The 13,585-nt window shown below is 62.7% G+C and overlaps 1 protein-coding gene across 1 annotated transcript in view; it reads left to right on the forward strand.

Annotated features, from left to right (window-relative positions):
- The first annotated feature begins 5,268 nt into the window (after nt 1–5,268).
- Nucleotides 5,269–13,585, forward strand: part of LOC147091135 (uncharacterized protein C2orf72 homolog) — a 29,923-nt gene continuing 21,606 nt past the window's right edge. The window contains exon 1 of the mRNA XM_085977600.1: nt 5,269–6,064. Within this exon, the coding sequence (XP_085833726.1) occupies nt 5,269–6,064 (796 nt within the window). The remainder of the gene's footprint in view (nt 6,065–13,585) is intronic.

Here is a 13,585-nt window from a genome sequence, read left to right on the forward strand (position 1 = left end):
CGGAGCAGGCTCGAGGGGCCGAATGGCCGACTCCTGCTCCTATCTTCTATGTTTCTATGTGGGCGGCAACAGGATTGTGCTCAACCGTGATGCTCTCACTGTCGAATAGTCTGCTTTTTGCAGAATTGAGCGGTGCCGGAGTAACTCGGGGCAGGAGATCCGGGGCCTGTTTCTCTGGGCTCCGGCAGGGAATATGGCAAGCGGGCGAGGCAGTGGAGACTGCAGAACCGAGTCATATTCCAGGAGGGCCAGGGGGACACGAGTTCAATCGATGGGAGCCTGGGAATAGACTGGATGCTGGGCGGCTCCTTTTGCCCAGAGAGCAGGGAGCCTGTGGAGTGTGCTGCTGGCTGGTGCAGTGGGTGCTGGCTCCCTGTGTCCCTTCGAGAGGGAGCTGGGCCAGTTCCTGACTGGGGGCAGAGGTGGCATCATACCCAGATGGTCAGTGGATTAATAGACAACCACACTGGGTCCGTGTGATCGCCCGGGCTGGTTTCCATCGCCTGATGGGGCTCGGAGAGGAATTTCCCAGAGTGTTGTTTCCCTTTTGACCCGGGGGTTTTTCCCTGTTTTCTTGCCTCAGGGGAGGGTGAAAGACGGGGGTGGGGGGGAGACTGTGGGAGAAATAGGGGGGCAGGGTACGGGGAGCAGCAGGGGGTGGGGTACAGGGGGCAGGGAGGGAGGTATGGGAGGCCAGGGAGGGGGTTATGGGGGCGGGGGTGGTGGGTACGGAGGGGCGGGATGAGTACAGGGGGCGGGAGGGGAGTGTACGGAGGACGGGGGGCATGGGGCAGGGTATGGGAGCAGCAGCGGGCGGGGTACGGAGGGGCGGGATACGGAGGGGCGGGATACGGAGGGGCGGGTAATGGAGGGGCGGGGTACGGAGGGGCGGGATACGGAGGGGCGGGATACGGAGGGGCGGGGTACGGAGGGGCGGGGTACGGAGGGGCGGGGTACGGAGGGGCGGGATACGGAGGGGCGGGGGGCGGGTGGGATACGGAGGGGCGGGGTACGGAGGGGCGGGGTACGGAGGGGCGGGGTACGGAGGGGCGGGGTACGGAGGGGCGGGATACGGAGGGGCGGGGGACGGGTGGGATACGGAGGGGCGGGGGACGGAGGGGCGGGGTACGGAGGGGCGGGGTATGGAGGGGCGGGGTACGGAGGGGCGGGGTATGGAGGGGCGGGATACGGAGGGGTGGGGGGCAGGTGGGATACGAAGGGGCAGGGTACAGAGGGGCGGGATACGGAGGGGCGGGGGGCAGGTGGGATACAAAGGGGCAGGGTACAGAGGGGCGGGATACGGAGGGGCGGGGGGCAGGTGGGATACAAAGGGGCAGGGTACAGAGGGGCGGGATACGGAGGGGCGGGTATGGAGGGGTAGGATACGGAGGGGCGGGGTACGGAGGGGCGGGGTACGGAGGGGCGGGATACGGAGGGGCGGGATACGGAGGGGCGGGGTATGGAGGGGCGGGGTACGGAGGGGCGGAGGGCGGGTGGGATACGGAGGGGTGGGGTACGGGGGGCGGGGTACGGAGGGGCGGGGTATGGAGGGGCGGGGTACGGAGGGGCGGGAAGCGGGTGGGATACGGAGGGGCGGGGTACGGAGGGGCGGGGTATGGAGGGGCGGGGTATGGAGGGGCGGGTTATGGAGGGGCGGGGGGGCGGGTGGGATACGGAGGGGCGGGGTACAGAGGGGCGGGATACGGAGGGGCGGGGTATGGAGGGGTAGGATACGGAGGGGCGGGGTATGGAGGGGCGGGGTACGGAGGTGCAGGGTACGGAGGGGCGGGGTATGGAGGGGCGGGGTATGGAGGGGCGGGGTATGGAGGGGCGGGGTACGGAGGGGCGGGATACGGAGGGGCGGAGGGCGGGTGGGATACGGAGGGGCGGGGTATGGAGGGGCGGGGTATGGAGGGGCGGGGTATGGAGGGGCGGGGGGGCGGGTGGGATACGGAGGGGCGGGGTACGGAGGGGCGGGGGGCGGGTGGGATACGGAGGGGCGAGGTACGGAGTACGGAGGGGCGGGGGGTGGGTGGGATACGGAGGGGCGGTGTATGGAGGGGCGGGGGGCGGGTGGGATACGGAGGGGCGGGGGCGGGTGGGATACGGAGGGGTAGGATACGGAGGGGCGGGGTACGGAGGGGTGGGGTACGGAGGGGCGGGGTACGGAGGGGCAGGGTACGGAGGGGCGGGGGGCGGGTGGGATACGGAGGGGCGGGGTACGGAGGGGCGGGGTATGGAGGGGCGGGGTATGGAGGGGCGGGATACGGAGGGGCGGGGGGCGGGTGGGATACGGAGGGGCGGTGTATGGAGGGGCGGGGGGCGGGTGGGATACGGAGGGGTGGGGTACGGAGGGGCGGGGGGCGGGTGGGATACGGAGGGGCAGGATACGGAGGGGCGGGGTACGGAGGGGTGGGGTACGGAGGGGTGGGGTACGGAGGGGCGGGGTATGGAGCGGGGCACGGAGGGGCGGGGTACGGAGGGGTGGGATACGGAGGGGCGGGGTATGGAGGGGCGGGGTACGGAGGGGCAGGATACGGAGGGGCGGAGGGCGGGTGGGATACGGAGGTACGGGGGGGCGGGGTACGGAGGGGCGGGGGGCGGGTGGGATACGGAGGGGCGGGGTACGGAGGGGCGGGGTATGGAGGGGCGGGATACGGAGGGGCGGGGGGCGGGTGGGATACGGAGGGGCGGGGTACGGAGGGGCGGGGTACGGAGGGGCGGGGGGCGGGTGGGATACGGAGGGGCGGTGTATGGAGGGGCGGGGGGCGGGTGGGATACGGAGGGGCGGGGTACGGAGGGGCGGGGTACGGAGGGGCGGGGGGCGGGTGGGATACGGAGGGGCGGTGTATGGAGGGGCGGGGGGCGGGTGGGATACGGAGGGGTGGGGTACGGAGGGGCGGGTGGGATACGGAGGGGTAGGATACGGAGGGGCGGGGTACGGAGGGGTGGGGTACGGAGGGGCGGGGTACGGAGCGGGGTACGGAGGGGCGGGGTACGGAGGGGCGGGGTACGGAGGGGCGGGGGGCGGGTGGGATACGGAGGGGCGGGGTACAGAGGGGCGGGGTACGGAGGGGCGGGATACGGAGGGGTGGGATATGGAGGGGCGGGGTACGGAGGTGCAGGGTACGGAGGGGCGGGCAACGGAGGGGGGGGCGGGTGGGATACGGAGGGGCGGGGTACGGAGGGGCGGGGTACGGAGGGGTGGGGTACGGAGGGGCGGGGTACGGAGGGACGGGCTACGGAGGGGCGGGGGCGGGTGGGATACGGAGGGGCGGGGTACGGAGGGGTAGGATAGGAGGGGTGGGATATGGAGGGGCGGGATACGGAGGGGCGGGGGGCGGGTGGGATACGGAGGGGCGGGGTACGGAGGGGCGGGGTACGGAGGGGTGGGGTACGGAGGGGCGGGTGGGATACGGAGGGGCGGGGTACGGAGGGGCGGGGTACGGAGGGGCGGGGTACGGAGGGGCGGGGTACGGAGGGGTGGGGTACGGAGGGGCGGGGGCGGGTGGGATACGGAGGGGCAGGGTACGGAGGGGTGGGATACGGAGGGGTGGGATATGGAGGAGCGGGGTACGGAGGTGCGGGGTACGGAGGGGTAGGATACGGCGGGGTGGGATACAGAGGGGCGGGGTACGGAGGGGTGGGGTACGGAGGGGTGGGGTACGGAGGGGCGGGCTACGGAGGGGCAGGGGCGGGTGGGATACGGAGGGGCGGGGTACGGAGGGGTAGGATACGGCGGGGTGGGATACAGAGGGGCGGGGTACGGAGGGGTGGGGTACGGAGGGGCGGGGTACGGAGGGGCGGGCCACGGAGGGGCGGGGGCGGGTGGGATACGGAGGGGCGGGGTACGGAGGGGCGGGGTACAGAGGGGCGGGGTACGGAGGGGCGGGGTACGGAGGGGTGGGGTACGGAGGGGCGGGGTACGGAGGGGTGGGGTACGGAGGGGCGGGGGCGGGTGGGATACGGAGGGGCGGGGTACGGAGGGGCGGGGTACGGAGGGGCGGGGTACGGAGGGGCGGGGGCGGGTGGGATACGGAGGGGTGGGGTACGGAGGGGCGGGGTACGGAGGGGCGGGCTACGGAGGGGCGGGCTACGGAGGGGCGGGCTACGGAGGGGCGGGGTACAGAGGGGCGGGGTACGGAGGGGCGGGGTACGGAGGGGTGGGGTACGGAGGGGCGGGGTACGGAGGGGCGGGGGCGGGTGGGATACGGAGGGGCGGGGTACGGAGGGGCGGGGGTGGGTGGGATACGGAGGGGCGGGGTACGGAGGGGCGGGGGCGGGTGGGGTACGGAGGGGCGGGGTACGGAGGGGCGGGGTACGGAGGGGCGGAGGCGGGTGGGATACAGAGGGGCGGGGTACGGAGGGGCGGGGTACGGAGGGGCGGGGTACGGAGGGGCGGGGTACGGAGGGGCGGGGTACGGAGGGGCGGGGTACGGAGGGGCGGGGTACGGAGGGGCGGGGTACGGAGGGGCGGGGTACGGAGGGGTGGGATACGGAGGGGCGGGGTATGGAGGGGTGGGATACAGAGGGGCGGGGTACGGAGGGGCGGGGTACAGAGGGGCGGGATACGGAGGGGCGGGATACGGAGGGGCGGGGTACGGAGGGGCGGGGTACAGAGGGGCGGGTTACGGAGGGGCGGGTTATGGAGGGGCGGGGTACGGAGGGGCGGGGTACAGAGGGGCGGGGTACGGAGGGGCGGGGTACGGAGGGGTGGGGTACGGAGGGGCGGGGTACGGAGGGGCGGGGTACGGAGGGGCGGGGTACAGCCAGGCAGGATGAGTACAGGGGCGGGAGGGAGGAAGTGTCCGGTGATGATGGGGTGGGCTCGATGGACCAGCTGGTCTTAGGAAGCTGAGAACAGGAGGAGGACATTCAGCCCATCAAGCCTGTCCCACCATTCAGTGAGAGCCCGGCTGAACTTTCCCCACCTGTCATTTCCATATGTGTCAGGAGAGGAGGCAGCAACGTTGGACGGGAAGGGGGGAACTAATAGAGGAATGCAGGGATATTTGTGGGATTTGTCTCTGAGATTCCCTGACTTGAATTGGACAGAGTCTGTGAATCGCGCCGCGTCCTGAACAAGAACTGAAGGTCAATAGGGGAAGAGTCGGGTTTGGTTTTGTGAATGATTAACAGAACTCAGAGTGCACAGATTAGATCAAGGAAATCACAGGTAGCATTAGCTATTAATCTGGTACAGCGCTGGCACAAAAAGCTTTTGGAGACAGTAAGGCCTTGGGTCTGACAAAGTAAACAGGAGGACAAATGGGACAGAAGGGGAATAAAATGGGACTGATGGAGCGACTATCTGATCTGTTTTCTTTCGGGAGCGTGGCTATCTCTCAGACTGACCTCCTGACAGATCAGGCAGTGGAGGGGAGGTCCCGTGCACCCAGCGCGCTCTGGGTGCCAGAGCCTGGCTCTGTGGAGATGGAGGAGATGGCTGACCGCTCCCTGGACACCGCCCGGGGAGTCGAGGAGGACTTTCAGCTGCTGGTGGGGCACCTGGGAGGGAAGGAGGCCATCCTGCTGGTGGGAGACGTCGGCAGTGACAGCAAGCCCCCCGGGAGAGGGCTGCTCTGCCGGGAGATAGCCCGGGAACTCTTCGCGGGGTCCCACGGGGAGCTGAGCGAGCGAGCCGCCCGGCGCGAGGAAGGGGAGCGGGAGGGCGGGTCGCGGCCCATGGCCGAGCTCGGGGCTCCCCAGCGAGCCGCCGGCCATCCCAGATCGCGAGCCGTCGCCGCGAGGCTGATCCTGTTCATCTTCCGGCTGGAGTGCCTGAAACGCCGGGAGAGCAGAGTGGCCGTCAAGGAGATCCTGAAGGACGTGAGGAAGAGGTGCCGAGCATTCAGCCCCACGGTGCTGGGGTTACTCTACTGTGAGACTGACTGCGCCGAGATGGCGGACTGCCTCCTGCTGCTGTCCCAGTGCATGGCGGAGGTCTTCCACATTCCCAGCAGGAGGGCTGCAGTTTGTGTCAGCCCCTACGTAAAGTCCAGCTCATACTCCGCCATCAACACCAAGAGAAAGATCTGTGAGCTGCTGAGATCCAGCGACACAGGTGAGGCTGCTCCCCCTGGCTGGAGAGTCTAGAACCAGTGGGGGCACAGTCTCAGGATAAGGGGTCGGCCATTTAGGACTGAGACGAGGAGGAATTTCTTCACTCAGAGGGCGGTGAATCTTTGGAATCCTCTGCCCCAGAGGGCTGTGGAGGCTCAGTCGTTGAGTATATTCAAGACAGAGAGCGATAGATCTTTTGAATATTATGGGAATCAAGGGATATGGGGAGAGTGCAGGAAAGTGGAGCTGAGGTCGGTGATCAGCCGTGATCTTATTGAATGGCGGAGCAGGCTCGAGGGGCCGAATGGCCGACTCCTGCTCCTATTTCTTATGTTCTTACGATAGGGATTGCAGATCAACTGCCTCAGCGCACTGCCGAGTTTGTTCTCCATATTACAGAGAGGTACTGGAGAAAGTGCAAATAAGATTTACAGGGACAATACCAGAACTGAGAGGCTGTAACTATCAGGAAAGGCTGATGGGGCTGGGGCTCCTTTCTCTAGACAAGAGAAGGCTGAGGGGCGACCTGATCGAGGGCTTTAAGATTATGAAGGGGTTCAATGGGGTAGACACAGAGAAGATGTTTCCACTTGTGGGGGAGACCAGAACTAGGGGCCATCAATATAAGACAGTCACTAATAAATCCAATCGGGAATTCAGGAGAAACTTCTTTCCCCAGAGAGTGGTGAGAATGGGGAACTCACTCCCACAGGGAGTGGTTGAGGTGAATAGCAGAGATGTATTTAATGGGAAACTAGATAAGGGAGAAAGGAATAGAAGGATCTGGTGATGGGGTGAGATGAAGAGGGGTGGGAGGAGGCTGGTGTGGAGCAGAAACACCGGCACGGAGCAGTGGGGCCGAATGGCCTGTTTCTGTGCTGTAACCTTTGCCAAGCCAAGTGCGGGGAGGTTGGGGGTGGGGGCGGAGGGGGAGGCGGGGCAGGGATCTACGATGAGTCTCAAACGTTCCTCTGGGCAAGGGCGGAGGGGGGGAAAGTCACAGCCAGAGTCCCCGCTGCGACTCACTATTCCAGCGGAGGTGCGGGTGCCTGGGTGTGATTCACCCCATGGGGGAATTCCCTGCCGACGCTGACTGTCGAGGCTCGCACCAGGGCGGGGTGCGGGGGGGTGTGGGGCCGGGGGCCGTGGAACCCGGATCCCAGCAAGAGAGGCGAGGGAGAGAGGCACATCAACCAGAGGGAGCGACTGGGGATACTGGTCTGCGGACATAAAATAAACTCCCCTTGAAGGTCTGAGTCATGGACACGAGTTTCTATGAAAGTGAGATTCTGATATTTAGCTGTCAAATACCGATTGGGTTCGCTGGGCCAGTGACAGCCTGTAAGCAGTTAGTAACTTACACTCAGGATCACAGGAGGACACACAAGTTAAACGTACATTCTACTAACCGTATTCTTGCTCGCTGGGGGCAGAAGGTGAACTATAATTGGTGCGACAATGTCCGAACCGCCCTGCAAACCCCCCCCCGAGCAGCAGGTTGTGGCCTCGATCCCCTGGCCCTCCCACTGCTGTCGGACATTGTGAATTGGGTCAGCCTGCCGCTCCTGCTCACAGCTGCTCGTGCACATTCACACGGCGTTCCTGCAATTGTATAGGGCCCCGGTGAACATGAGAAAAAGGAGCAGGAGGCGGCCATTCGGCCCCTCGAGCCTGCTCCGCCATTCAATGAGATCATGGCTGATCCGATCTTGACCTCAACTCCACTTTCCCTGCCCGCTCCCCATAACCCTCGACTCCCCCGTAGTTCAAATATCTGTCTATCTCCACCTTGAATATATTACATAGATACATAGATACATAGAAGATAGGAGCAGGAGTAGGCCATTCGGCCCTTCGTGCCTGCTCCGCCATTCGATGAGATCATGGCTGATCCTTTAATTCAGTATCCCGTCCCCGCCTTCTCTCCGTAACCCTTAACCCCTTTTGCCCGTAGAAATATATCTAATTCCCTCTTAAATATATTTAATGAGCTGGCGTACACTGCCCTCTGTGGCAATGAGTTCCACAGGTTCACCACTCTCTGAGTGAAGAAATTCCCCCTCATCTCTGTCCTAAATGGTTTAGCCCTTATCCTTAAATTATGTCCTCTAGTTCTGTTCTCACCCGCCAAGGGAAACATTCCTTCTGCATCCAGTCTGTCTAGACCTGTCAGAATTTTATACACTTCTATGAGGTCCCCTCTCAATCTTCTAAACTCCAGTGTGTACATCCCTAAACTACATAGTCTCTCCTCATAGGTCATTCCCGCCATTCCTGGTATCAGCCTGGTGAATCGCCGCTGCACCCCCTCCATGGCAAGAACATCCTTCCTCAGATGAGGCGACCAAAACTGTACACAGTACTCGAGGTGTGGTCTCACCAGTGCCCTGTACAGCTGCAGCAAGGTATCCCTGTTCCTGTATTCTAACCCTTTTGCTATGAAGGCCAGCATACCGTTTGCCTTCTTGACCGCCTGTTGCACCTGCATGCTCGCCTTCAGTGACTGGTGTACAAGAACACCCAGGTCTCTCTGTACTTCCCCCTCTCCCAATCTATTGCCATTTAAATAATAATTTGCCCTCCCGTTCCTGCACCCAAGGTGGATAACTTCGCACTTGTCCACATTATAGTGCATCTGCCATTTATCCGCCCAATCGCCCAGTCTGTCCAAATCGCTCTGGAGCTTCCTGGTCTCTTCCTCTGAGCCCACCCCCCCTCCTAGTTTAGTGTCGTCTGCAAATTTGGAAATGCTGCATCCGACTCCCTGATCCAGGTCATTAATGTAAATTGTGAACAGCTGGGGGCCCAGGACAGATCCCTGTGGTACCCCACTTGTTACTGCCTGCCATTCAGAAAATGAGCCGTTTATTCCAACTCTCTGTTTTCTATCTGACAGCCAGTTCCCTATCCACGCCAAAACTTTCCCCTTTATCCCATGAGCCTCAATTTTCCATGCTAATCTTTTATGTGGGACCTTATCGAAGGCCTTTTGGAAGTCCAGGTACACCACATCTACTGGCTCTCCCCCATCTATTCTACCAGTTATTAATTGACTCCACCTCCACAGCTCTCCGGGGTAGAGAAGTCCACAGATTCACCACCCTCTCAGAGAAGAAATTCCTCCTCATCTCCGATTTAAATTGTTGCTCCCTTATTCTGAGACTGTGCCCCCGAGTTCTAGATTCCCCCACGAGGGGAAACATCCTCTCTGCATCTACCCTGTCGACCCCCCTCAGAATCTTATATGTTTCAATAAGATCACCTCTCATTCTTCTAAACTCCAATGAGTATAGGCCCAACTTGCTCAACCTTAAGACAACCCCCTCATCTCAGGAATCAACCAATGAATCATCTCTGAACTGCCTCCAATGCAAGTATATCCTTCCTTAAATAAGGAGACCAAACCTGTGCGCAGTACTCCAGGTGTGGTCTCACCAGCGCCCTGTACAGTTGTAGCAAGACTTCCCTACTTTTATACTCCATCCCCCTTTGCAATAAAGGCCAACACTCCATTTGCCTTCCTAATTACTTGCTGTACCTGCATGCTAACCTTTCGTGATTCGTGTACAAGGACCCCCAGGTCCCTCAGTACCTCAGCATTCTGTAATCTCTCCCCATTTAAATAATAATTTGCTTATTTATTTTTCCTACCAAAGTGGATAACCTCGCATTTTCCCACATTAAACTCCATCTGCCACTCACTGAGCCTGTCTATATCCCTTTGCAGATTCCTTGCGTCCTCCACACAATTTGCTTTCCCACCGACCACACCTGGAGTATTGTGTACAGTTTTGGTCTCCTTACCTAAGGAAGGAGATGTGGCGTTGCCACATTGGGGAAACACTGTGTGTATGTAGATAAACCTGTATAATCCCCTTTTAACATTGGTGTCCCCGAATGTCGGCGGCCGAAGCCCCCGACTCACGTAGCCCTACAGAGGCCAGCAACGACCCGACGGCACAGCAGCAGCCCGATGTCGGCAGGCGCCGTGTCCTTGAAGCTCCCCACCTTCTGGGAACACCAAGCACCGGCTTGGTTCGCGCACACGGAGGCCCAATTCACCCTTCGCAGGGTTCAAGACGATGAAGAAAGGTACCTCCACGTAGTCTCAGCACTAGCAAGCTCCAACGCCGCCGAAGTTCTCGACCTGCTGGGGAACCCACCACAGACCGGCAAGTACTCAACCATTAAGGGCCGCTTGCTGCAGGCTTACGGCCTGTCCGGGGAGGAGAGGGCCCGCAGGCTTCTTTCACTATCAGGCCTCGGCGACTTTACCCCGACCCAGTTGATGAGCTGGATGCTTGCGCTCCTGGGCTCTGTACCGCAGTGCTTCTTGTTTCGGGCCCTTTTCCTCAGCCTGCTTCCTCAGCAGGTACAGACTGCCCTCGCGGGGTCCCCGATCACGGACTGCGTACAACTGGCAGCCGCCGCGGACAAAGTCTTCGCCGTCGCCCAACTCGGCTGTGCAGCCGCGAGGCTCCCCGACACCACCGAGCGCGCGCCGCCACGCCAGGCCACAGAACTATGCTACTACCACGCGCGTTTCGGCCACAAGGCCCAACGCTGCAGAGCACCCTGCTCTTTCGATCAAACCAAGATGGCCGCCCAGCCCAACGCGCCAGCCCCGCGCCACCGTCTAGGCCCGCTCGACCGCACCCCCGCCGCCACGATGGCCATCGGCACCGCAGGTAAACTGCTGTACATAACCGACTCCCTTTCAGGGCGCAGATGCCTTTGCGACACCGGAGCCCAATGCAGCATAATTCCTGCCTCCCAGCTCGACATCCAGGCAGGCTGCAGCGGCCCACCCCTCGTGGTGGCAAATGGCGCAGCCATCGCTACTTTTGGAAAGCGACGGGCCGAGGTTTGTTTCAACAGCCAGCGATTTACATGGGATTTCGTGACGGCCTCGGTGGCACATCCCTTGCTGGGCGCCGATTTTCTTTGCGCCCACGGACTCCTGGTCGACGTCCGCGACAGGCGCCTGATCGACGCAGCAACTTTCGCTTCACTGGCCTGCCAGCAGAGCAACAGCCCAGCCCTTGTCGGGTCCTGCTCTGCCCCGGCGGATGACGACTACGCCCGCCTACTCGCAGATTTCCCGAGGCTCACACAACCGACCTTCTCAGCCGCGGCAGCCAAGCATGGTGTCGAGCACCACATCGCCACTACGGGACCACCAGTGTTCGCCCGAGCCAGACGCCTGGACCCATCCAAGATGGCGGTGGCCAAGGAAGAATTCGCCACGATGGAGAAACTGGGCATCATCCGCCGCTCGAACAGCCCCTGGTCGTCCCCCCTCCACATTGTGCCCAAGCCGGGCGGTGGCTGGTGCCCCTGCGGCGACTACAGACGGTTCAACGACGCCACCACGCCCGATAGATACCCCATTCCGCACATCCAAGACTTCTCGGCGCACCTAGCAGGAAAGTCCGTCTTTTCCAAGGTCGACCTGATTCGCGGCTACCATCAGGTCCCCGTCCACCACGCAGACGTCCAGAAGACAGCGGTCATCACCCCCTTCGGACTGTTCGAGTTCCTGCACATGCCCTTCGGGCTCAAGAACGCCGCACAGGCCTTCCAACGGCTCATGGATTTCGTCCTACGGGACCTGAGCTTCCTGTTCGTCTATCTGGACGATATCTTCGTGGCCAGCACCAGCAAGGCCGAGCACATCGCGCATTTGCGCTCTCTTTTCCAGCACCTCAGCCAACACGGGCTAATCGTCAACCCGGCCAAATGCCAGTTCGGAGCAGCCCAAATTGACTTTCTCGGCCACAGAATCTCGCCAAGGGAAGCCATTCCCCTACCTTCCAAGGTGCAGGCAGTGGCGGACTTTCCCCAGCCCACCTCGGTCAAGGCGCTGCAGGAATTTTTGGGGATGGTCAATTCCTATCACCGTTTCGTGCCCAAGGCCGCCGCACTCATGCGCCCCCTCTACGAAGCCACCAGGGGCAAAACGGGCAAAGAGCAACTCACCTGGTCCAGCGAGATGGCGACAGCCTTCCACCAGACCAAAAGCGCCTTGGCCAACGCCACACTACTGGCCCACCCCATCCCGGGCGCCAAGACCGCCCTCACCACGGACGCCTTGGATTACGCCATCGGCGCTGTCCAACAACAGTGGGTCGAAGGTGCGTGGCAGCCACTGGCATTTTTCAGCCGACAGCTGCGCAAGAACGGGCAGGCCTACAGCTCCTGGCCCTGTGCCTGGCAATCCGGCACTTCCGTTTCCTCCTGGAAGGCTGGCCGTTCACCGCATTCGTGGACCACAACCCGCTCACTTTCGCCATGGCCAAAGTAACCGAACCCTGGTCCGCGCGCCAACAGCGCCAACTCAACTTCATCTCGGAGTTCACCACGGACATCCGCCACGTCGCCGGCAAGGACAATTTGGTGGCCAACTGCCTCTCAAGACCCTCGCTCCACGCAGTGCACCTGGGCGTCGACTACGCCAGCATGGCGAGAGACCAGGCCGCCGACGCGGAGATCCAGGCCCTCAGGACGTCAACCACCAGCCTCACTCTGGCCGACATCCACTTCCACGCAGCCGGCACAACCCTCCTGTGCGATGTCTCAGTCCCCTCGCCTAGGCCGGTCGTCCCATCTGCCTGGCGCAAGCGAGTTTTCGACATCATCCACAGCCTCTCACATCCAGGGATGCGTGCGTCTCAGAAACTCATGTCCGCCAAGTTCGTCTGGCCTGGACTCCACAAGGATGTGAGAGACTGGACCAACACATGCGTGGCGTGTCAGCGCGCTAAGGTCCAGCAGCACACCAAGGCGCCATTGGAGTGTTTCCCGGTGCCCGAGAGGCGTTTCGACCACGTCCACGTCGATCTGGTAGGCCCCTTGCCGCCGTCGCACTGTTTCACACACCTGCTCACGATCGTCGACCGCACCACCAGATGGCCCGAGACGGTTCCCCTCGCCTCCACCACCACGACCGACGTCGCGCGAGCATTCATCTCGACATGGGTGGCCCGGTTCGGCGTGCCGACCGACATATCCTCGGACAGAGGCCCCCAGTTCACCTCCCACTTGTGGAATGCCATCACCGCCGGCCTCGGCACCAAGTTGCAAAGGACAACAGCCTACCACCCGCAGGCCAACGGGCTCTGCGAGCGCTTTCATCGTTCCTTGAAAGCCTCCCTCCGCGCCAGCCTGGCCGACACCAGCTGGATCGACAAACTACCCTGGGTCCTCCTGGGATTGCGCACCGCTCCCAAAGAGGACCTCCGCGCCTCCGCGGCCGAGATGGTCTACGGCCAACCGCTCAGAGTACCAGGTGACTTTCTCCCCCTGACAACGGAGCCGTGGTCGGCCGCCAGACAGCTTTCCCTTCACCAGGACGCGGCCCAGCAATTCCGTCCAGTGCCCACTTCGCAACACGGCCCGCAGCCGTCCTACGTGCCTCGAGACGTACGACATGCGGAGTTCGTCTTCGTGCGCCGGGACGCGCACAGAGGCCCGCTGCAGGCACCATACACCGGCCCCTTCTCAGTATTGGAGACGGGGGACA

The sequence above is a fragment of the Somniosus microcephalus genome, unplaced genomic scaffold (assembly GCF_052327205.1).
Source record: "Somniosus microcephalus isolate GS21.2 unplaced genomic scaffold, FLI_Smic_1.0 unresolved_chr4, whole genome shotgun sequence".
Classification (NCBI taxonomy): Eukaryota; Metazoa; Chordata; class Chondrichthyes; order Squaliformes; family Somniosidae; genus Somniosus; species Somniosus microcephalus.